The following is a 22,976-nucleotide window of genomic DNA, read 5'->3' on the forward strand; positions in this document are numbered from 1 at the left end:
AGGCGGGATCCGGGCTCCCCAGGTGGAGCGCAGGGGATGAGATGCCGGCTGGGCCTTCCGCACGGCGGAACCTGCGCAACCCTCGCCACCCGCCGAAGGCAGCCGGAAGCCCAAAGCCCAGAAGAGCGCGCGGGAGCCGGCGCGGCGCGGCGCGGCGCCACTTCCGGCCGCGGCGCCGGGGGGGCGGGGCCGCCGCGGCGCGCGGCTCTGACGTGCGTGCGTGCGTGTGTGCGCGCGAGGCTCGGCTGCTCCCTGCCGGCGGGCGGGAAGAGCCGGTCGACCTCCTGCTCGCCGGACGACGACGACGACGACGCCGCCGCCGCCGCCGCCGGCCGTGCGGCCTTCGCTCGCTCGCTCGCTCGCTCGCGGGCCTCCTCAGGGTCCGACCCAGCCCGCCCCCCTCCCCTGCCCGGCGAGGCCCGGCTTTTGCCTTGAACTTTGCCCTTTGGAGTTCCTAACTTGGTGCACCCCGCAAAGCGCAAAGCGTCCCCTTGCTTGCGGGAAAGGGAAGCTCCGGGATGGAGAGCTTGAAAGGGAGGAGAGAAGAAGACCCCGCGTGTGAGGCGAGGGCGGAAGGAGGTGCGCAGGCCCTGGACTGGGACAGCGACGAAACGGTGATTGAGGGGTCCGTGACCGACAGCGACCCAGAAGACGAGGAACTGCCGTGGAGAAGGTGACCACTCACTCGGGGGCCGAGCGTGGGACCCCTGCAGGCCCTCGGGGTCGAGGGGGGACGTGGGTGCCCCCTTGCCGGCGGGGCGAGGCCTTGGGGAGTCGGCCGCGTGAAGAAACTGCAGTTGAGCCAACACCACCCCCGTTGGCCCCCCTACCCCAGCTAGGGAACAGATAAAGTTCACAGCACGTGGCTGTGTGACATTAGCAGGGCAGAAAAGCCATGCCTCTTTCCCAGACCAGCGCCCCGAGTCCTTCTGCACAGGCAGATAGCGCAGGAGTGAGCTCCTCAAATGAATTTTTGCCTCCCCCAGCTTCAGATGCTTAATTGAACTTCTCTCAGGAAAATGCATGTTGAGGAAACAGGTGCCTAACCAAGCCAGAAGTAGAGCCCCCCCCCCCCCGTGGGGAGTGGAGGGGGGGGGGAATCAAAAGGATGATGCCACTACCTCTGAGAAAACATCAGGTCAGGAAAAAGACTCCAGCAGATAATTTCAGTATGATGTGGGAAATCCAGGGATGGAGGTATATTCCAAATGCTGTAGAAAGACCAGAAGGGCTGCGGTTCCTTCAGTCCTGGGTCTCAAAGAGTTTTGCTCTGGGTTGACTTCTGAGTAGAAGCTTGAAGATGGGTTAGTAGTTTTCCAGACGAGAAAGAGGTTGGGTTCTTGGTGCAGGAATTGGGTGAGTAAAGTTCTAGAGACAGGCGCAACATCATGGTCATCTGTTTGGGATTTACAGTTAAGCCTTATGGAATCATCAAAGATGGGGTAAAGAGTGGTGAAAAGGAAAGGTAGGGTGTGATCACAAAGCCTCAAACATCTTATGATCTCTACTTGGAGTCCTTATGAAGAGGCTTTTAGTAGAAGATTTCCGTGGTCTGATATGCCTTAGTAAAACTTTTGGATTTTAATATGCTCATGATTCAGTCTGGAATCCTGTTAAATTGTGGATTCTAATTCAGGAGTTCCAGGGTAGGGGTTAAGATTCTAAATTTCTAACAAACTTTCCATTTACAGCTGGTATAATTTGAACAGGAACCCCCCCCCCTTTTTTTTGCCAGTCTTAGGGCTTGAACTCAGGGTGTGAGCACTGTCCCTGGCTTTTTTTTTTTTTTCTCACAAGGCTAGCACTCTACCACAAGAGCCACAGCGCCACTTCTGGCTTTTTCTATATATGTGGCAAGCACTCTACCAAAACAATTCTGTAGAGGTTAGGGATCATCAGTAGTTATAGACAGAAATGAAGAGTGCTTGCCTAGTAAGAGACAGTAGGTCTGGAGGGAAACGGGAAAACTAGAGAAATCTTTAGAAAATAAATTTGGTGGGATGTGGTTAATTAGATGGGGGGCAAGGAAGGATGTGAAGGGTTTTGGTTCTTTTATGCAGTAGTATTTGCTCTTTTTGACACAAAGGAAGTGTTTTAACAAATGCATGAAATCTCAGAGCAACCACCACAATTAAGATTTGTAACAGTTCAATAACTCTAAAAAAGTCTTACCCCTTTATAGTCAACTGCATTTGAATTATTGTTCTTTCATATGGAAGGTATCGTTTTTTCCCCCTCTTAATTTTTTAAAAATCTTGGTTTTTTTTTTTTTTTGCCTGGCTTGATTCTCAACAGTTTATGATATGTCTGGGCATGATTTTCTTTGTGTTTGTCTTTGGCATTCACTTATCTTCTTGAATTTGTATAAATTCATGTTCTGTCCTCTCTCTCTTCCTCCTTTCATTCACTATGTAGGCCTAGGATTAGGCCTTGAACCAACCTGACAGACAAAACAGACCAAAAATCAAAACAAAAATACAATTGGACTTTCCCATTATAGGTAGCTATTCTCATTGCAACTTTGGTCTTCAATCCACTTATTAATTTACTTTTCTTATTTCCAGGTAGCTTTAAAAATGTTTCCACAGTTTTTTTTTTAATTTTTGCCAGTACTGGGGCTTAAACTCAGGGCCTGAGCACTGACTCTGACTTCTTTTTTGCTCAAGGCTACCAGCACTCTGCCACTTGAGCCACAGTGCCACTTCTGGCCTTTTCTGTATATGTGGTGCTGAGGAATCGAAGCCAGGGCTTCATGTATTCAAGGCAAGCACTCTTGCCACTAGGTCATATTCCCAACCCTTCCACAGTTTTCAGTTGTAATGAGTGGCCTGTTTTGTTAGCCCAATCATTATTCCACTCTGATTTATTTTTAAACAGTTTCCTGCAGTGTCAAGGAAACATTCTTTCAGCCCTCATAGCCCAAGGTTAAAAATTAATATTCTTTCATTGGCATCAAAATAAAATCAAAGATTAAATAGAGGTGGGGCAGAATGGTAGTGGTTTTGATTTTCTTTCTTCTTCATCCTCTTGCTTAGCTGTATGTAGTTCATTTTAACTGTCTTTCATGTACAAGCTCCCATAGGAAACTAAGGCCCTGGTATGGCAGAAATCTCTAGCAGACAGAATGTTACACAGTTGACTATAGCTAAGTAAGCCTTAAGAAATGTTGTAATTACTTAGATCTTTTTGCTAAGAACTGAGAGTTTGGTGACCTTTGGGAGTAAGACTTTCAAAGATTCAGGATGTCATGTGTTAATATTGTATGAAAAGGCACTTGAAAGCCTAGATTTGGTCCTACTGTTGCCTCAAAAATTTGTACTACAGTGCAGATGGTCCTCCTTAGGCTTTATGATTACTAAGACTTGTGTTTGACAAAATTCTGGCAAGTGAGCTGAGTAATGCATAAGGAAGATTTTTTTTTTTTTGCCAGTTCTGGGGCTTGGACTCAGGGCCTGAGCACTGTCCCTGGCTTCTTTTTGCTCAAGGCTAACACTCTGCCACGTGAGCCACAGTGCCACTTCTGGCTTTTTTTCTGTGTGTGTGGTACTAAGGAATCGAACCCAGAGCTTCATACATCCTAGGCAAGCACTCTACCACTAGGACATATTACAGCCCTAAGGAAGAATTTTATAAAAAATTGTTTTTCAGGGGCTGGGGATATAGCCTAGTGGCAAGAGTGCCTGCCTCGGATACACGAGGCCCTAGGTTCGATTCCCCAGCACCACATATACAGAAAACGGCCAGAAGCGGCGCTGTGGCTCAAGTGGCAGAGTGCTAGCCTTGAGCGGGAAGAAGCCAGGGACAGTGCTCAGGCCCTGAGTCCAAGGCCCAGGACTGGCCAAAAAAAATTGTTTTTCAAATGTATTTTTATTTTTCACCAGGCTTGGGTAAAATCACATGTAATTAACATATGACTTGGATGGTAGTAGTGCATAATTGTAATCATAGCTACTCAGGAGGTAGGGATTGGGAGTATCACAGTTTAAGGACAGCCTAGGCAAAACATTCTCGAGCCATCTCAGCCAGTACCTGGGCATAGTGGTACAACCCTCTCACCTGTTTTGTGGTTGAAATTAGGAGGATCATGGTTCCAGTTCATCTTGCAAAACAGGTCACAAGACATCACCTCAACAAAACAATCTGGTCATGGTACCACCTGCCTGTCAGTCCAGCTGCAGTAGGAAGTATAAATTGGAGGATCATGGTTCATGTAGGCCCAAGACAAAAGCAAGTTGCCATTTCAAAAATAACTACAGTGCAAAGGGCTGGAAATGTGACTCAGGGAATAGGACCCTTGTCCAGCAAGCACAGAGCCCTGCATTCAAACCCCAGTACTGCCAAAAAATAAAAATCCATCAATAAGGTAAACTGACCTATTATAAAGCTTAAATTACAAGGTATCTTTATGATGAATATATAAATTCCTAATAGAATAGGGAAGAATTTTAATGATATTACAAATGTTTAAGTGAAAAATGGAGTTTTTAAAACCTTGTGTAAATTTATCACTCAAGGCTGGTGCTCTGTTGCTTAAGCTACACCTCCAATTCCAGCTTTTTGCTGATTAATTGTAGCTAAGAGTCACACAGACTTTTCTGTCTGGGCAGGCTTCAAACCTCTATTCTTAGATCTCAGTTTCCTGAGTAGCTATGATAACAGGTGCCCAGCCAAATTTACAGCTTTTTAAGAGACTCAAAAGACATAAAAACCAATGCGTACAACTCAGAAGCGAATGCATACTAGGCACTGCTTTAGAAGCTGCTTATCACAAACTGAAAGCTAAATAATATTAAGGAATTATTTATTTACATATAATAATTATGGTTATTTTGAAAGATTAAGAGTATTTTAGAGTTGCATACTGAAAGGTTTCTATATGAAATGAATTGTCTAGAATTAACTGTAATCCTTTGGGTGACCAGCAGGGGGCAGAGTTGTGCTAATAAAGTAAAAATGAACTTGAGCAAGTAAGGAAACCAAAAGCCCTTAGTACCAAACTATGTTTTCATGCCTAAGTACAGATGACTTGCTGTTGCACTAGTAGGTCCTGAAAATTATTTTAATTTCAATATTTATTGTGATAAATTGTATGTTAGATGAACTGATCATTTTTTTTTTTTGGCCAGTCCTGGGCCTTGACTCAGGGCCTAAGCACTGTCCCTGGCTTCTTCCCGCTCAAGGCTAGCACTCTGCCACTTGAGCCACAGCGCCGCTTCTGGCCGTTTTCTGTATATGTGGTACTGGGGAATTGAACCTAGGGCCTCGTGTATCCGAGGCAGGCACTCTTGCCACTAGGCTATATCCCCAGCCCGAACTGATCATTTTAACCATTTTAAGTACATGTTTTAGTGGCATTGAATACTTCCACATTGTTCTACAACCATTATCACTGTCTCTAGAACCTTTTAATCTTCCCAAAGTGACATTGTGTGCCTATTAAATACTAACTCCTTATTTCCTTTTCCCCGTACCCATGGAAGCTACCATTTTACAGTCTGTCCCTTAATTTAACTACTCTAGAATATCTCATATAAGTGAAATCACGTAGTGTGTGTCCCTTGTTGTCTGGTTTATTTCAATTAGCATATTGTATTCAAGGTTCATCCCTTACCCATAAGAACCTAAACTACAGGCTTGAACACTACACCTATCTCTTTGATGATTTTTTAAACAAAAATATAAATATTTACGTTTTCTAAGTATACTCACTGCTTTGAGTCACAGCTATTTTTTAGTCTGTATCCCTCATTAGGTTTGGAGATTATTGAGGGCCATGGGTCATGTGCCTGCCTGCCTGCCTGCCTTCCTTCCTTCCTTCCTTCCTTCCTTCCTTCCTTCCTTCCTTCCTTCCTTGTCAGTCATGGGGTTTGAATTCAGTCATGGGGTTTGAATTCAGGGCCTGGGCACTGTCCCTGAGCTTTTCTGCTCCAGATTCATGCTCTATCACTTTGATACACAGCTCCACTTCTGGTTTTCTGGTGGTTACCTGGAGCTGAGAACCTTGTGGCCTTTCCTGCCTGAGCTGGCTTTGAACCATGATCCTCAGATTTCAGCCTCCTGAGTAGCTAGGATTATAGGCATGAGCCACCAGGGCTGCTTCATGTGTCTTTTTTCTTTGTCTCTTCAGTACTGTCTCAAGTATAGTAATAACAGTAAGAAATACATTATAAAAATTCAAAGAATTTTCTGCCTATATGTTATGAAAATATATATACTCAGGTAAGCTGAGGTTTTTTTGGGGCAGTCCCGGGCCTTGGACTCAGGGCCTGAGCACTCTCCCTGGCTTTGTTTTGCTCAAGGCTAGCACTCTGCCACTTGAGCCACAGCGCCACTTCTGGCCTTTTCTATATACGTGGTGCTGGGGAATTGAACCCAAGGCTTCATGTATACAAGGCAAGCACTCTTGCCACTAGGCCATTTTCCTAGCCCGTGAGTTTTTTTTTTTTTTTTTTTCTCAAATTTTTATTGTCAAACTGATGTACAGAGAGGTTACAGTATCATACGTTGGGCATTGGATACATTTCTTGTACTGTTTGTTACCTTGTCCCTCATGCCCCCCTCCCTCCCCCCTTTCCCCCCCCCCCCCCCAGTGTTCAGTTCACTTACACCAGACAGTTTTGCAAGTATTGCTTTTGTCGTTATTTTTCTTTTTTTACCCTGTGTCTCTCAAATTTGGTATTCCCTTTCAATTTCCTACTTCCAATACCAGTAAACACGATTTCCAATATACTCAGATAAGATTACAGAGATAGTGTAGGTACAACCATAGGAAGGTGATACAAGAGCATCATCAATAATAGAAACTACACATACACCTAGGACGTTGAAAGTAGTTACAACTGTGATATATCAATTGTTTCCATAACATGGAGTTCATTTCACTTAGCATCATCTTATGTGTTCCTAAGGGTATAGCTATTGGGCCTTGTGAACCTCTGCTATGGCTTGCCTAAACCTGTACTAATTATTCCCAATAAGGGAGGCCATAGAGTCCATGTTTCTTTGGGTCTGGCTCACTTCACTTAGTATAACTTTTTCCAAGTCCTTCCATTTCCTTACAAATGGAACAATGTCATTCTTTCTGATAGAGGCATAAAATTCCATTGTGTATATGTACCACATTTTCCTGATCCATTCATCTATGGAGGGGCATCTGGGTTGGTTCCAGCTTCTCGCTATGACAAATTGTGCTGCGATGAACATTGTTGTGCTGGTGGCATTACTGTGATTTTGTTTGTGGGCTTTTGGATAGATACCCAACAGTGGGGCTGCTGGGTCATAGGGGAGTTCTATATTGAGCCTTCTGAGGAATCTCCATACTGCTTGCCAGAGTGGCTGAACCAGTTTACATTCCCACCAACAATGAAGTAGGGTTCCCTTTTGGCCACATCCCCTCCAACAATTGTTATTATTAGTTTTCTTGATATATGACATTCTTGCTGGGGTGAGATGGAATCTCAATGTTGTTTTGATTTGCATTTCCTTTATGGCCAGTGATGTAGAGCATTTTTTCATATGTCTATTGGCCATTCTCATTTCCTCATCAGAGAAGTTTCTTTGTAAGTCTTTAGCCCACTTGTTGAGGGTAGCCCGTGAGTTTTTAATCTCAACTTATTCATGGTATAGAGAAGTATGGAGTAAAAAATTTAAAATAAGGGGCTGTGGATATGGCCTAGTGGCAAGAGTGCTTGCCTCTAATACATGAAGCCCTGGGTTTGATTCCCCAGCACCACATATACAGAAAACTGCCAGAAGTGGTGCTGTGGCTCAAGTGGCAGAGTGCTACTAGCCTTGAGCAAAAAGAAGCCAGGGACAGTGCTCAGGCCCTGAGTCCAAGGCCCAGGACTGGTAAAAAACAAACAAACAAATTTAAAATAAGGGTTCCTCAGTGATTTAATTTCACCGGTGTTAAAACTATTGCTAGTTATTCCTTACTGCCAAATACCCAAATTAATAACAATATTTGTAAAAATGAACATGACTATATTTTTCTTCTTGAACCAAGTTTCAGTTTAAATATACAGTTCTGAAATAATACCTTGAAATATAAGTATTAAAAGTAGTATAAAATTGAGAATTTTATCAAGTTCAGGTATGATAAAAATGACAGTTAAATATTAGGTTTTGTTTCAGATACATAATAATCTGTGCCTTTTTTGTTTTTGTTATTTGAAAGGTTGCTCTTTGATCAAGACATATCTTCTAGATCTGTGTTCAGTCGTCATCCTGGTATGAATGGAATGTGCCAAGGTGAGAAAAATTCTCTTTACTATTATATCAGTTTGGTCATGTAATTAACTGCTGCTTTAAAAAAAATTAGCATCAATTAACTTGTCCATTTTAACATGTCCATTTATGTATACAATGCATCATGATAATAATCATCTCCTCCCTTATTTTCCTTCCTCCTTCCCAAACTAGTCTTATCAAGTTATCTTAGTCTTCACTCATGTTCATAAAGTATTTTGAATATATTTCCCCTCCTTCTCTCTGTTCATCTGTCCCTCTCCCACTAGTACATACACAATAGATGATTGTCCTATGTTTTCATTTTTTGGCAGTAGTGGGGATTGAACTCAGTCTTTCTAGTCATGCTTTCTAGGCTTAGGTGCTTTACTATTTCAGCCATATCATCAGCTCTGCTTTTTGTATTTAGTCTTATATTTCAGCATTATAAAGTTAGTTTCTTCTTGTGTAATGGGGAATTGAACCCAGAATTGTATACTTGCTAAGCAAGCACTCTCTACTTAGCTCTTTTGTTTTCATTTTGTTTTTGAGCTAGTGACTTACAAACATTTTTTATGGGATGCCATTGAACTTGGGATCTTCCTGCCTCTACTTCCACAGCAGCTGAGATTTCAAAGTATGCACCTCAGTTTCTAGCTTGCACAAAGTTTCTTGTAGACATTTGTAGTAGGTTCCAAGGACTATTAAGATCTATTGCAATAGAGACAACAATGGGAACTATAGCTTCCAGAAGATAGATTAAGACTTTTAGAAAGGGCCCAGTTTTGAAGTGGTATCTGGATAGTTAATTTCTCCCAAATCTCTAGCTTAACTCTAAAACTTGTCCATTTATAAAAGTGGACAATAACTTTTTAATAAATTAGGTGTGTGTGTGTGTGTGTGTGTGTGTGTGTGTGTGTGTGTGTACGTGCATGCTAGCCCTGGGAACTTAGGATCTGGACACTGTACCTGAGCTTTTTTGCTCAAAGCTAGCACTCTAACACTTGAGTCACAGCTCCACTAATGCCTGGCTGGCTTTGAGCTATGATTCTCAGATCTCAGCCTCCTGAGTAGCTAGGATTACAAATATGAGCTACCAGTACCCAGCTAATTTTTATTGCTTTTCCTCCCACTCCACCACTGTCCTGGGGCTTGAATTAGGGCCTAAGCAATGTCCCACTGTCTCTGGCTTCTCTTTGCTCAAGGCTAGCACTCTACCAGTTTAAGCCACAGCTTCACTTCCAGTTTTCTAGTGGTTAATTGGAGATAATAGTGTCACAGACTTTCTTGCTCAGACTAGCTTTGAACCACGGTCCTCAGATCTTAGCCTCCTTAGTAACAAGAAACTTGCTAAAACTTGGTGCCCAACAAGCAAGTTTTCTTGTAAGTAGACACTAGCAGTAGTGTCTTTATCCTTGATTTGTACCAGCGTTTCTGTGTCTGTCTCATTGATTGGCGGCTTGTCAAATCTTATTTGTTTCATTTGCGGATCCAATAGGCTTCTTGGATTGACTAAGTGGAAAGTGCCTTTTTTTTTTTGCCTGACCTGGGGCTTGAGCTCAGGGCCTGAGCTCTATCCCTGAGCCTCTCTGGGCTCAAGGCTAGCGTTCTACCACTTGAGCCACAGTTCTACTTCCAGCTTTTTCTGTTTATATGGTAAAGAGAAATCAAACCCAGGGCTTCATGCATGCTAGGCAAGCACTGTACCACTAAGCCACATTCCCAGTCCAGAATGTGCCTTTTAACTTTGAATTACACAACAAACCATCTGCTCCACCACTTTCTTTCAAACTAAGGTAATTATTGTTCTCAGTCTGACTCCTTCCTTGGGTTTCCATCAGCTATAGGGTGCCAGAATCTCCTCAGCTGTTGACATACAAGTGCTACACCAAAGGCACTTTTCAGTTGCTACCTGCTATATACATTATATTCCTTATTTAGTGCATGAGTAATATTTATGTTATATCTCAATGCTATTAAATATGAATGTCCTAATATTTAGTATTACTGATTAGTTATTTATTTCCTTAGAATAGCTATCTAAAAATAAATTTGTTGTTAAGGGATGTACATGTGTTAGCTCTTGATAGATATTATCCCTGAAATATGATTTATGATTGTATTTCCTTCTAGGCATGCTTTCTCCTGAGATTAAACTTGAGCCAAAATTCAGAAAAGACTTACAAGAGCAAACAAATAAAAATAAGATAATGCCCATTCTTAGTGCAGATACAGTATTACAGGTATGTCATGTGTTTATCAAATACATATATATTAAAATTGTAAATATATCTCTCAAAGTATGATATTACCAATGATAATTCTGTAATGATTCTTTTTACCTTTTATTCTCTTTCTTTTTTCGTGCCAGTGCTGGGGCTTGAACTCAGGACCTGAGCACTGCAGCTCCTCTTCCAGCTTTTTGGTGGTTATTTGAAGCTAAGAATCTCAGGGACTTTCCTGTCTGGGATGGCTTTGAACTCTGACCCTCAGATCTCAGCTTTCTGAGTATTTAGGATTACAAGCATGAGCTACTGGCACCTTATTCCTTTACCTCTTTCTTTATAAGTCTATTTCTTCAATCCAACATTTATTTTAGAGAGATTATTTAAAATACTTCCGCTTTCCTCCTTTTGTGTATTATGAATAATTAGAAGATTCTGCCAACTGCAGGGTGATTTTTCAAAACATAAGAACACGTTGACAACTGAGCTTATCACTAATGCCATTGGTATCTTTTTTTCTGACTCATTAATTGATCCTGGTCTGATTTAATCCTTAGTTCCCAAATGGTTCTTTCTGCCTAGAAGTTGCAAGTAGATTAGGACTATTTTTGGAGAGAAATGACGTGAAAAGAGAGCTTTAGCACTTGCTTTACTGGAGTGAAGGCAGTTCTAATTCAAATGTTAAGTAATGTGTTAAAGTCATTTTGAGATACTAGGGAATGGGATAGTCAGGCTATTCAGTATTTAATAATACTCAAGCATTGTACAGATAGTATCATTTGTCTATGTGAAATAATCTAAAGGCAATCATCTGGATAGTTAGAAAAATTTAAAATGCTATGTAAATAAATACATTTGGGTACGTTGGTTGGAAAAAAGATATGCTAAGCAAATATTATCAACAATATATCAAGTGAAACACTGAATACTAGTGATTAAGATTTCACTATAGTTCATATAAAACCTAGGATATTTCATGGAGAACTAGGGCTATTGGAACTCATCCAGCTTCTAGGTATACCAGTAATCCATGACTCAGCTTAAGAGATTGACCTCAGATTGCTGAAGGCTAGTATTCTACCACTTAAGCCACTTCCAGCTTTTTTTGGTAGTTAATTGGCGCTAACCATTTCATAGCCTTTCCTACCCAGATTGGCTTTGCACTGTGATCCTCATATCTCAGCCTCTTGAGTAGGTAGAATTACTGGCATGAGCCACTAGTGCCTGGCTTATTTGAGGTAGTTTTATTACTGATCATAGAAACAAATACAGAGGACCTCCAAAGAACGATCTTTTCCTAGAGAATTTTAATACTGATAATGCATTTAAGGCATGGATTTCTTTTAAAACAATGAAGGCCAATATATTATGAAGTCTTAAAATGGAAACAAAGGGGAAAGTATTAGATCTTAGAACTTGATAAGAATGGCTCCTCAATATTACAACAGAGTGAAAACATTTTCTTTTCCTCTTAAGGTTTATAGGGAACCAAATAAAACATGAATAAGTTAAACATAATAAAAATAAAAAACATTTTGGTCAGAGTATACTATCAACAGGAGTAAAAAATCAGCTTATGGAATGGGAGAAAATATTTGCAAATTGTGCCTGGATAAGAGATTAATATCTAGAATATATAAATATTTCTTACAGTGAAGTGACAAGAAATAACCCAATAAAAACAAGCAAAGTATTTTAATAGGTACTTCACTGGAGAAGGTAGGCAGTTGATATCCATAGTTATATGTTTCTAAGGAGAATGCAATTGAGGAAAAACTGATTGCTCAAGATGCAGTTTAGTATAAAGACATGGTGTCCTTTCAACAAATATAAAATATTTTACTTTATCTCTTAAATTAATCATGGGCATTGCTTGATTTGAGTTACATTTAAGTATTTTATGGTGGAGAAATACTTATGTCACACAATGATTTAAACACAACTGATGTTAACTTAAAACCTCTGTAATAACTGAGCTTTGTAATGCATGTGTAGGAAGTAAAATTTTTTATTTTTAAATTTCTTTGGATTTTATTCATTTATTTATTTTTGACTGTGCTTGTCTAACAAACTGTGTGGTAAGTACACAAACAAGGCAGTTTACTGAGTATAAACAATCAATAAGTACATGGAAAGATGTCCAGCATCGCTTAGCATTAGGGAAATGCAAAGTAAACCACATAGATACCTCATTTCACAGCCACTGGTATGCTATTATAAAAGAAAATGGGAAATAGGAAGTGTTGACTGGCCAGGCATTGGTGGCTGGTTTCTGTAATCCTAGCTAATCAGGAGGCTGAGATTTGAGGATCACAGTTCAAAGCCAGCCTGGGCAGGAAAGTATGTGAGACTTTTATCTCCAACTGAACACTAGAAAACTGGAAGTAGAAGTTTGGCTCAAAGTGGTAGAGCACTAGCCTGGAGCAAAAAAGAGCTCAGAGACAGTGCCCAGGCACTGAGTTCAAGCACCCAAACCAACAAAATCCTACTAATCCATCAGAAGAAATGATATTGTACCATTTGCAAGGAAATGGAAAGACCTGGAAAAATATTAAGTGAAGTAAGCCTGACACAAAGAAACATAGGATGCATACTTTCCCTTATTTGTAGTAACTAGAACATGCCTATACATCTACAAGTAAACACAATAGATGGTAAAAGACAAAAATTACACTTAGACATGACAAATTAAACAGGACTCTAAATATTCACACAGTGAGACTAAAGGAGGATATTCTTAGGAGAGGATCTCACAAAAGCTTAATAGCTATGATGTTTATTGAAATGAACTCCAAGAAATGGAAGAAGGTTTTTGTTATTTTACTTCCCTCCCTGCCCCCACTCCTGCCTTTGTTGCTTTTAGATTTCTTTTTTTGTGTGTGTGTGGTTTTTTTTTTTTGGCCAGTCCTGGGGCTTGGACTCAGGGCCTGAGCACTGTCCCTGGCTTCTTTTTGCTCAAGGCTAGCACTCTGCCACTTGAGCCACAGCGCCACTTCTGGCCATTTTCTATATATGTGGTGCTGGGGAATTGAACCCAGGGCTTCATGTATACGAGGCAAGCACGCTTGCCAGTAGGCCATATCCCCAGCCCCTGATTTCTTTTCTTTTTTTTTTTTTTTTTTGCTAGTCCTGGGCCTTGGACTCAGGGCCTGAGCACCATCCCTGGCTTCTTCCCGCTCAAGGCTAGCACTCTGCCACCTGACAGCGCCCCTTCTGGCCGTTTTCCAAATATGTGGTGCTGGGGAATTGAACCCAGAGCTTCATGTGTAGGAGGCAAGCACTCTTGCCACTAAGCCATATTCCCAGCCCTAAACAAAAAATTTTTGACAAGGTGTTGTGCAGAAAGGGTACAGTTACATAGTAGGGCAGTGTGTACAGCTTTTTGATTTCTGTACTTTTTGTCTTGTATGTAAGTTTTTCTGTTTGGGGAGGATAAGGAGCAGAAAAATGGGGACAAAGGGTGAACTAATGCAGCAGTGATACTCACCAGACACTATGTTGAAAATGAACTATTCAACTTGTGGGGGAGGGGGTCAAATAGGAAAAAACTGGGAGAAAATGAAGGAAGAAGTCACGCTGTTCAAAAAGAAATGTACTCATTACCTGATGTGTGACTGTAACCTCTCTGTACATCACCTTTACAATAAAAAAATAATGTTGACTAAGATGAGGTGAATTTGGTGTTTTACAGGTAAATAATATAGCCACTGGAAAATAGTATGATATTTCTTCAAAAACTTAAACATAGACTTACAATAATATGATATATCAACTACATTTTTGAGTGTATACATAAGTATAGACAGGTACTTGAAGAAGTATTGTAGTGTCAGGTTCATTGTTCATTGCAAATGTACTTAATTTCAATGGAAAATTATTCAGCCTTAAAAAATCACTGTAGCATGGAAAAACCTTGAAGATACTGTTCCAAATTTTAAAAAATGACAGTTTTATGTTTCTTCTTAAATGATGTTCCTTGGGCAGTCAAATCCAGAGAGACAAAAAGTAGAATTGTGGTTGCTATGGATGAGGAAATTAATTTGGAGTTTTAGATTAGTTTTAGTTTTAGGTTAGTTTTTTAAAAAAATTTAGAAATGAAGGTAGTGATAGTTTCACAAATTGTGTTTTATCTAGAGCCATAGAACTGTAATATAATCTGGTTAAGATGGTAAATGTTGGTTTTTGTCATGATAAAAAGAAAATAAGCTGGTAACAGTGGCTCAAACCTGTAATTCTAGCTATTCAGAAAGCTGAGATCTGAGGATTGCTATTTGAAACCAATCTGGGCAGGAAAGTCTATAAGACTCTTATTTCCAATTAACTACCAAAAAAAAAAGCCAGAAGTTTGGCTGAAGTTCAAGTGGTAGAATGCTAGCCTTGAGCAAAAATGTGCAGGGGTAGCATCTAGGCACACACACGCACACACACACACACACACAAACACACACACGAAACTAAGAAAGTATAATGCAATAATTATCTTAAATATTAATTTTCAGTTTCTTGCATTAATGTTCATCAGTTGTAAAAAATTATTTTTCTTCCTAGCAACATCAAGATGAAACAACACTAAGCCAAGATCTACTACAGTAAGTATACTAAATTTTGGCTCATTGTATTAGGGTTGTTTTTGGTTATATTTCAAGTCTAAAATTAGTATTAATTTTCTTAAGAATTTTAGAGTTGTATATATTAACTAAATGTTCTGTATATTATAAATAAATATATGTTGCTTACAAAATCCAGATAAATTTCATTTCAAAAGAAAGTTGAATCAGATGAAGGTAAGTTAATTCATTCTCTTAAATTTATGTAAAAGGTGATCATATAGTATAGCATAGGAATTGTAGGGCTTATTAAAATTAGACAGTGTTAACTGTTATCCTTTAAGAGACTATTTTTTAGGTCCCTTTCAAACAGTGGTCCTTGATGTCTGTACTCTTAGCTACTTGGGAGGTGGAGGTGAGAAATTGAGATTGAGGCCATCTCAAGCATAGTTTGTGAGACTCCCTCTCAACCAGCGTCTGGGTAGGGTGGTGCACACCTGCCATTTCAAGTTACAGCGGAGACACAGTTGCTGGCAACTGTTTCGTCCCTGTCATTCCAGTGATGGAGGGAAGCACTGATTGGAGGATCACAGTCTAGATGGAACATAAAATGACATAATATCTTGAAAATACCAAAGCAAAAAGGGGCTACCATAGTGGCTCATGTGGTAGGACACTTTAGCAAACGTGAAGCTCTGAATTTAAGCCCCTATACTACTTAAAAAAAAAAAAAAAAAGCAAACCATTGGTTCTCAGTGTTTGGTCCATGGACTTGATTCCTGAGATTCATTAAGGGAATGTGAGGAAATCTTTTTTTTTTTTTTTTTTTTTTTTGCCAGTTCCGGGACTCGAAATTGGGGCTTGGGTGCTGTCCCCGAGCCTTTTTGTGTTCAAAGCTAGTGTTTTACCGCTTAAGCCACAGCACCACTTCCATTTTTTTTCTAAGTAGTTTATTGGAGATAAGAATCTCACTGGACTTTTCTGCCAGGGTTGGCTTTGAACTACAATTCTCAGATCTCAGTCTCCTGAGTAGCTAGGATTATAAGCATGAGCCACTAGTACCCGGCTTCAAAATCCTTTTTAAAGCAATGCTAAATAAATATTTTTTTGAGGGGGGGCTCTTTCATGGTGTGTATATTTGTAATGATACTTGCAAAGCAATGGTAGTAAAAATGCTAGAGCCTTAATAGGAATCCTGTCAGTAGTACCACACAATACTAGTAGCTATCCTGTTTGGTGTATGTGTGTGTGTGTGTGTGTGTGTGTGTGTGTGTTTTGTACTGCTCTTTTCTACCTGTTTAAAAAAATAGCTAGTTTTATTTAAGAGTATGTTTGAGAAGTAGAAATGTTACCTTTTTAAAAATAAGTATCCACTTTTGAGTATTTATCTGTTTAACAGTCTGTATGGTAAAGTGGTAAGTATGCTTAAAGCACTTATGTGTGTATATATTGACTTGTGAAGTAGTCTGGAAGAAAGCAGAGGTGTACTTCTTGGAGTTGTAAGCATTGGTAAGTAAAATCTTTTGACATTTTTTAAAACTCGAAATAATATTTATTATACGGTAGAAGTTTTCTTGAAAACGAGTAAAACAAACTAGTCAGTTTAAGGAAAATAGCTGATAGTGATGTTGCCAATGAAAAAGATTCAAGCTTTCACATTAGAATTTTGGAAAATGGATTTGACCCCTTCTACCACATTCTCTGTGTCCTTCCCTCTAGGAAATAGGATCCTCAGTAATTTTTAACAGTGTCAAGGAATCCAAAGATCAAAAACTTTGAGAACTATTATTATAAAATAATAGTCCCAAGATTTCTGGGAGTTGGGAGAGTAGCAACAGGGAATCACCCTAGCTCTCTCTGATCAAACAAAGATTTAGGCAGGCACTTCACCTCAAGAGAACAATAATAAGGAAAATATAAGTGGAATAGCAAGAACAAGGAAGAACTTATCCCTAACATACACTGCCAAGTGTCTTCTCCCCACCCCCATCCTGTGCCTGCAGAGCCTCTAAGCTGCAATGCCACCCCCACGGTCATGCTGCGCCTCCAACCAGTGCAAACAGCAATACACCTTAAGATCCAGAGTTACTCATCAGGAACATGAGACCGCCACATCCAGATGAAGAAAACTTTCACCACAACACTGCCAGTTAGTTCAAAACCAACAGCAGGAACCATGAGTACCCCACCAAGGACCCCTTCCATGGGAGACCAGCACTGGTGGTGACAGAGTGCTTGGGCGGAACCCTTTTCTCCTGCCTGAGAAGGGAGACTCGTACTGGAAGAGGGAAAAGAGCCTGGAGCCCTTCCACCACTTTTACTTCTTGTGGAAGACAACGGGTACATAACCCTGACTCTGAGCCAGAAAACTGCTTGAACTCTGGGCCTGGGTGCTGTCCCTGGTCTTCTTTTGCTCAATACTAGCACTCTACCTTTCGAGCCACAGCACTTCTGGCTTTTTCTGAGTAGTTTATTAGAGATAAGAGTGTCACAGACTTTTCTTGCCCACAATCCTCAGATCTCAGCCTCCTGAGATCACTGGCACTTAGCTATAAGTAAATTTTTTTTTAAAGTTATATAGGGGCTAGGAGTATATCCTAGTGGTAGAGTGCTTGCCTCGCATACATGAAGCCCTGGGTTTGATTCCTCAGCACCACATAAACAGAAAAGGCCAGAAGTGGCACTGTAGCTCAAGTGGTAGAGCACTAGCCTTGAGCAAAAGGAAGCCAGGGACAGTGCTCAGGCGTTAAGTTCAAGCCCAAGGACTGGCAAAAAAAAAAAAAAAAAGTTATATGAAGCTTTGCTGTATTTTTGGACTTGCTTGAGGATGTAATCTCTAAGCTGCATACTTCAGAACCAATTTTTCCCTGATTCTGCTGCTTCTGTAGATAGACAGCCAACTCCAAAGCTGCTTTTAGATGTAAATGTAATTCACTTATTTATGTTCTTTAAGTTCACTCATTTTTTTCAGCTCACTTAATTTTGCAGTCATTTGAAATATAAATGTTAATAAATTGGTAATAATTCCGGAATGGTGTAGCAGAAGTTTTATTTGGAAAGCTCTTTTGGTGATAAAAAATACGGTAAATTATATTTGAATGACAAATAATGTTTTCTTTCCATTTAAAAGGTGATTTTTAAAAATCAGTTGATTGACTTTTTTTTAGGACTAGAGAAGAATTTCCAATGTCCAATTTGTCATTTTCCCAGTCTGGGCTTTCATTGCACCAGCAGAACATTGGAGGTATGTTTTCATGAGGAGAAATATACAGAAAATTTGTCTTTCTCTAATACTTTAAGACTTGGATATGGATTTATCCATATAGGTTGGTTGGTCTGTTATACCTCTTTAAAATAAGAAATTAGTGTTGCTGTTAATCTTGAACCATTCTGCTTGAATGGCCCATCGAGGAATAAGTAAGTTGCCGTAAGTATCTGCTAGTTCAAATGTCTGACCTTTTTTATGTATGATTTTTGGAGCAAAAATATGAACAAGTTTGTTTTCTTTGTTCATACCATCACTAATATATATGTCTTGCCTTTCTTGACTGGCAGTAACATGGACCAGTTTTACCTTAGTTCTACCTAAATTGGAGAAAAACCCTTTCTTTTTGAGTTACCTTTACTTGCTCCTGCTCCTCAGAAGTGAATATAATCAATGAAACCTTGTATTATAAGAAAAGGTTACAAAGATAGATGAAAAAATTTCAAGATAAACTCATAAAGCTCTTTATAAAGGATAGGAGTTTTTGTTTATCACTATGTAAGTTCAAAAAGAAGAAAAGTGATAAACTACGAGTAAATTATCTTGGAAAAGGTAAGAATTGTACCAAGAAAAGGAAGGACCAACAGTGACATGAAATCATGTAAGAAGTGACATCTAACTATGTTCCAAGATAACAAATAAGTGATATCCAACTAAGGATACTTTTCTAGAGTCTAGATCCCTTACCTCTTAGGAAATAAGAATGCTAATGCCCGGGCTCCAGTGGCTCATGCCTGTAATCCTGGCTACTCAGGAGGCTGAGATCTGAGGATCATGGTTCAAAGCCAGCTCAGGCAGGAAAGTCCGTGAGACTTGTATCTCCAATTAACCACCAGAAAACCAGAAGTGATGTTGTGGCTCAAGTGGTAGAGTGCTAGCCTTGATCTGAAGAGCTCAGGCCCAGAATTCAAGCCCCACAACCAGAAAAATAAATGCTAATAGAAGGTATAAGTTTGCGACAATATTAGCAGAACAAGTTACTATATAATAAAAAGACTAAAGCTTTTAGCAACACTTGTCAAATAAAGCTTAAAGATGGCATTCTGGAATCACATAATATGTTACAAAATCTAACCTTTGATATGTTTCAGGTTTTCTAAGTAAAATTAATTGGTTGGCTTCACATAATTGTAGGCCTGGGACATCCTGAATGAATAGAATGGGTTGTTTTCTTCTGTCTTCATGGCAGACTCAGTCATCAGGGGAAACTTGATAACTTAATAGTCAAATGCTTTTTTCATGGGGTGCTATTTGAAGGATTTTGAGCTATCTGGAGCCAGGTATGTTTTGTGCTGTTAGAAGTTAGGTGACTCCTAGATCTTCTTTCTTCCTCCCCCCCTTCGTCTTCTTCCTCCTCCACCTCTCCTGCTTCTGCTTTTCTTTTCCTCCCTCCCTCCCTCCCTCCCTCCCTCCCTCCCTCCCTCCCTCCCTCCCTCCCTCCCTTCCTCCTTTCCTCCCTTCCTCCCTCCCTCCCTTCCTTCCTCCCTCCCTTCCTCCCTCCCTCCCTCCCTCCCTCCCTCCCTTCCTTCCTCCTCTTCTTCCTCTTCTTCCTCCTCCACCTTCCCTCCATCCTCCCTCCTTCTTCTTCATCTTCTTTTGTGCCAATCCTGGTGCTTGAACTTATGCCTGGATACAAGGCCTGAGTTTTTGTGTTCAAGCTAGCACTCTAGTACTTGAAAGCTCTATTTTCTGCTTTTTGGTGACAATTGGATATGAATCTTAAAGACTTTCCTGCCTTGGCTAGCTTTGAACCACAATCCTCAGATCTCAGCCTTATGGGTAGCTAGGATTACAAGCATGAGCCATATAAAATATTTTTAAGTATTTGGAACATTGTTTAATTTCATTTGTTACATAATAATACTATATCAATAAATTGACATACTTAAAATATATAATATGTCATTTGAATTGTCTAGGGGAATTCAAGTTACATTATTATAAAATGTGAATAAGGATTTTTTAGTATTTTAATAAAAGTAGAATAAAGGCATATTTTTCTTTTTTAGGACCTGAAGCTGAAAATACTGAAATTTTGTTATGCCCAGAAAAGGTTGGTAGCTATATAGCTATGTAGGTCTTAGACATTGATATATTTTTTTAAATGTGCTTTAAGTTAAAGCCCCAAGCACATAAAGACCTACTTCTAGGAAGTAATGTGACCAAACCATTTTAGTTAAATAAAAATTTATTCAACTGAAATATTGCTCCTATATTCAGTTTTTCTTATGTTTAGAGTAGTAGTACTTTCTTGATTTCTGTTTCTTACCTACCACATTAAATCTTCTATTCTTTAGCTAGAAGAATATCTTTTATCTAGAAGAATATCTTTCTTTGTATAGATGATGTGGTAAAATTCCTTCTATTGGTTGTCTGTTACTCTGTTGTTGTTTATTTGGTGTTGTTTCTTTGTTTTTTAAATTAAATTTTATTGACAAGGTGATGTACAGAGCAGGTACAGTTACATAATAAGGCAGTGAGTACATTTCTTGTCTTACTTGTTAGACCCTCCCTCATTTTTCTTTCCCTTCTCTAGTTCAGATAAGCATATATGCAATATCCAGTGTACCAGAATCATATATAGTAACCACAGGGGGTACGCCAAAGGAAATTCATCTAGTACATTAAACATAATGACAACAGTAAAATCCTCCCGTTTCCATCTCTTGGAGTTCATTTTGCTTAGCCATCTTATATAATCATATGTACATAGCTGTTGAGATCCTCTGATAGGTCTTTCCTAGACCTTTTTATGTTTATTTAGTAATTGCTTGGTTTTAGAGACATACTGTAAAGTCACTGACCAAAACATGTGGAAATATCTTACTTTGTATAGATGATGTGGAAAAATTCCTTCTATTGGTTGTCTGTTACTCTGTTTAAAAAAATACATATATTTCAGGAGAAATACTGCTTTTTCTTCTGGTTGCTAATCTGTATGAGGTATTTACTTTTTCTTTGCTTTCTACTTGGTTCTGTGGGAACCATAATACTATACAACTGGCTCTGTCCACAGTTGACTCACACTATCCTTAGGGAAAATGAGCAGTTAAGGACCTTTATAGGCCAGCCCTACCGTATATTATTTCGTCTTATTTGTACCTTACATATTTCCTATTGCCGCACTAATATATGCTTTATAGAGTTCTTGTGAGGACTAAGAGAAATACTGATTCATGGTGTCTGTCTACTGGATAAATACATATTCTTTCTTTTGCTTCTTCCCAAATTTTTAATTTCTTGTCTTTGGGTCTGTTTCAGATGACTTTGGTAATACTGACTGATGCTATTGCTTTCTCAGTAGCATTCCATTTTCACCAATATTTCCTAGTCATTAGCACTCTGACATTAATAGATCATCTGAGAGAAATATTTTATTAGAAGAAAAAGCTTAGAGAACGCTGTACCCTAATGTTTCCTTAGAGATTTACAACATACATAATCTGAAAAGTCCCCACGGTAAAGCAGCTTGTTTGATTTTGGTTCACCAAACACTTTTATAACAATCATGGACACTTTCCATTTCTTTCCTTCTCTTTAAAAACTTATTTTTCAAGACAATAGGCTCCATGCATTGTTTATTGTCAGTACTCAGTGCCTTGAATTTAACAGACATAAGGTTTTACAATAGAAAGATCTTCAGATGTGACGTAAACAATAGGTAGAATGGATAGGATCTGTTCCTTGAATTCCTTCTAAATTTGTCTTTCTAAGTAAATTGTAATTGGCATTACTAAAATCAGATACATCTTCTTAAGCTCTATATGCTATACAGAGGAGATTAATTGTTATAGGAAAGAAAATTAAAATATGTTAACTTTATTCACATCAGAACAGAATATTAAAAGGCTGAAACATGATGGATTTGGTTTTCTGGATGCAGGCAAAGGCATTGAAACTTATTCTGCTATGTATTGTCATGAAAATGAACAGTTTTTTTTTAATTATTGGAACATATTTAACTACCTTTAAAGTACATTATTTTCTCAAATGGCTTGTCACCTGATTTCAAAAGCAATTTCAAAGGGGATATTCTAAATATTTTGAGCATTGGAAACATCGTGAAAGCAGATATAATCTCCTCATGTCTTTGAAAAATAAGTCACTTAGAAATGTAAATTTTATGTTATATGACGATACTACTCGGAGCCATTAATTTATAACTTAGAAATTGTAAATTTTACACAGAATTGCACTTATTTTTTCTACCTTTGCATCCGGCCTCCTGTCCTTTGATCACTTAATTCACCTTTACTTATTCACTAAGTGATAGAAAATAAGGTGGCATGACATCAATTTTATTTCTAGCTAATAATTTTATAAAACTAGGAATATTTGACCAGAAAATTGTTTTCATTTCTTTATTGTCAAAGTTATGTCCAGAGGGGTTATAGTTTCATGTGTAAGGCAGTGAGTACATTTCTTATCCAACTTGTCACCTCCTCCCTCATTTTCCCCCACCTCTCCCTGCCCATTTTCCTCTCCCCACCATGGGTTGTACAGTTGGTTTACACTACATAGTTTTGTAAGTATTGCTGTTGCATTGGCTTGTCTTTTTATCCTTTGTCTCTTGATTTTGGTATTCTCTTTCCCTTCCCTAGTTCCAATACATATATATACAATATCTAGGGTACTAAAATCAATTACAGTGATATCAGGGGTAAAACCACCAGAAAGAAATACAAAAGAAGAAAGGCATAATTTCACATGGCT

The 22,976-nt window shown here is 39.2% G+C and overlaps 1 protein-coding gene across 1 annotated transcript in view; it reads left to right on the forward strand.

Moving 5' to 3' along the window:
- Nucleotides 1–483: 483 nt before the first annotated feature.
- Ankrd31 (ankyrin repeat domain 31) overlaps nucleotides 484–22,976 on the forward strand; it is an 88,542-nt gene continuing 66,049 nt past the window's right edge. The window contains exons 1-6 of the mRNA XM_048368262.1: nucleotides 484–673; nucleotides 8,177–8,250; nucleotides 10,360–10,469; nucleotides 15,000–15,040; nucleotides 18,166–18,242; nucleotides 20,273–20,316. Coding sequence (XP_048224219.1) covers nucleotides 519–673; nucleotides 8,177–8,250; nucleotides 10,360–10,469; nucleotides 15,000–15,040; nucleotides 18,166–18,242; nucleotides 20,273–20,316 — 501 coding nt within the window. The 5' untranslated portion in view covers nucleotides 484–518. The remainder of the gene's footprint in view (nucleotides 674–8,176; nucleotides 8,251–10,359; nucleotides 10,470–14,999; nucleotides 15,041–18,165; nucleotides 18,243–20,272; nucleotides 20,317–22,976) is intronic.

Source organism: Perognathus longimembris, chromosome 19, assembly GCF_023159225.1.
Source record: "Perognathus longimembris pacificus isolate PPM17 chromosome 19, ASM2315922v1, whole genome shotgun sequence".
Classification (NCBI taxonomy): Eukaryota; Metazoa; Chordata; class Mammalia; order Rodentia; family Heteromyidae; genus Perognathus; species Perognathus longimembris.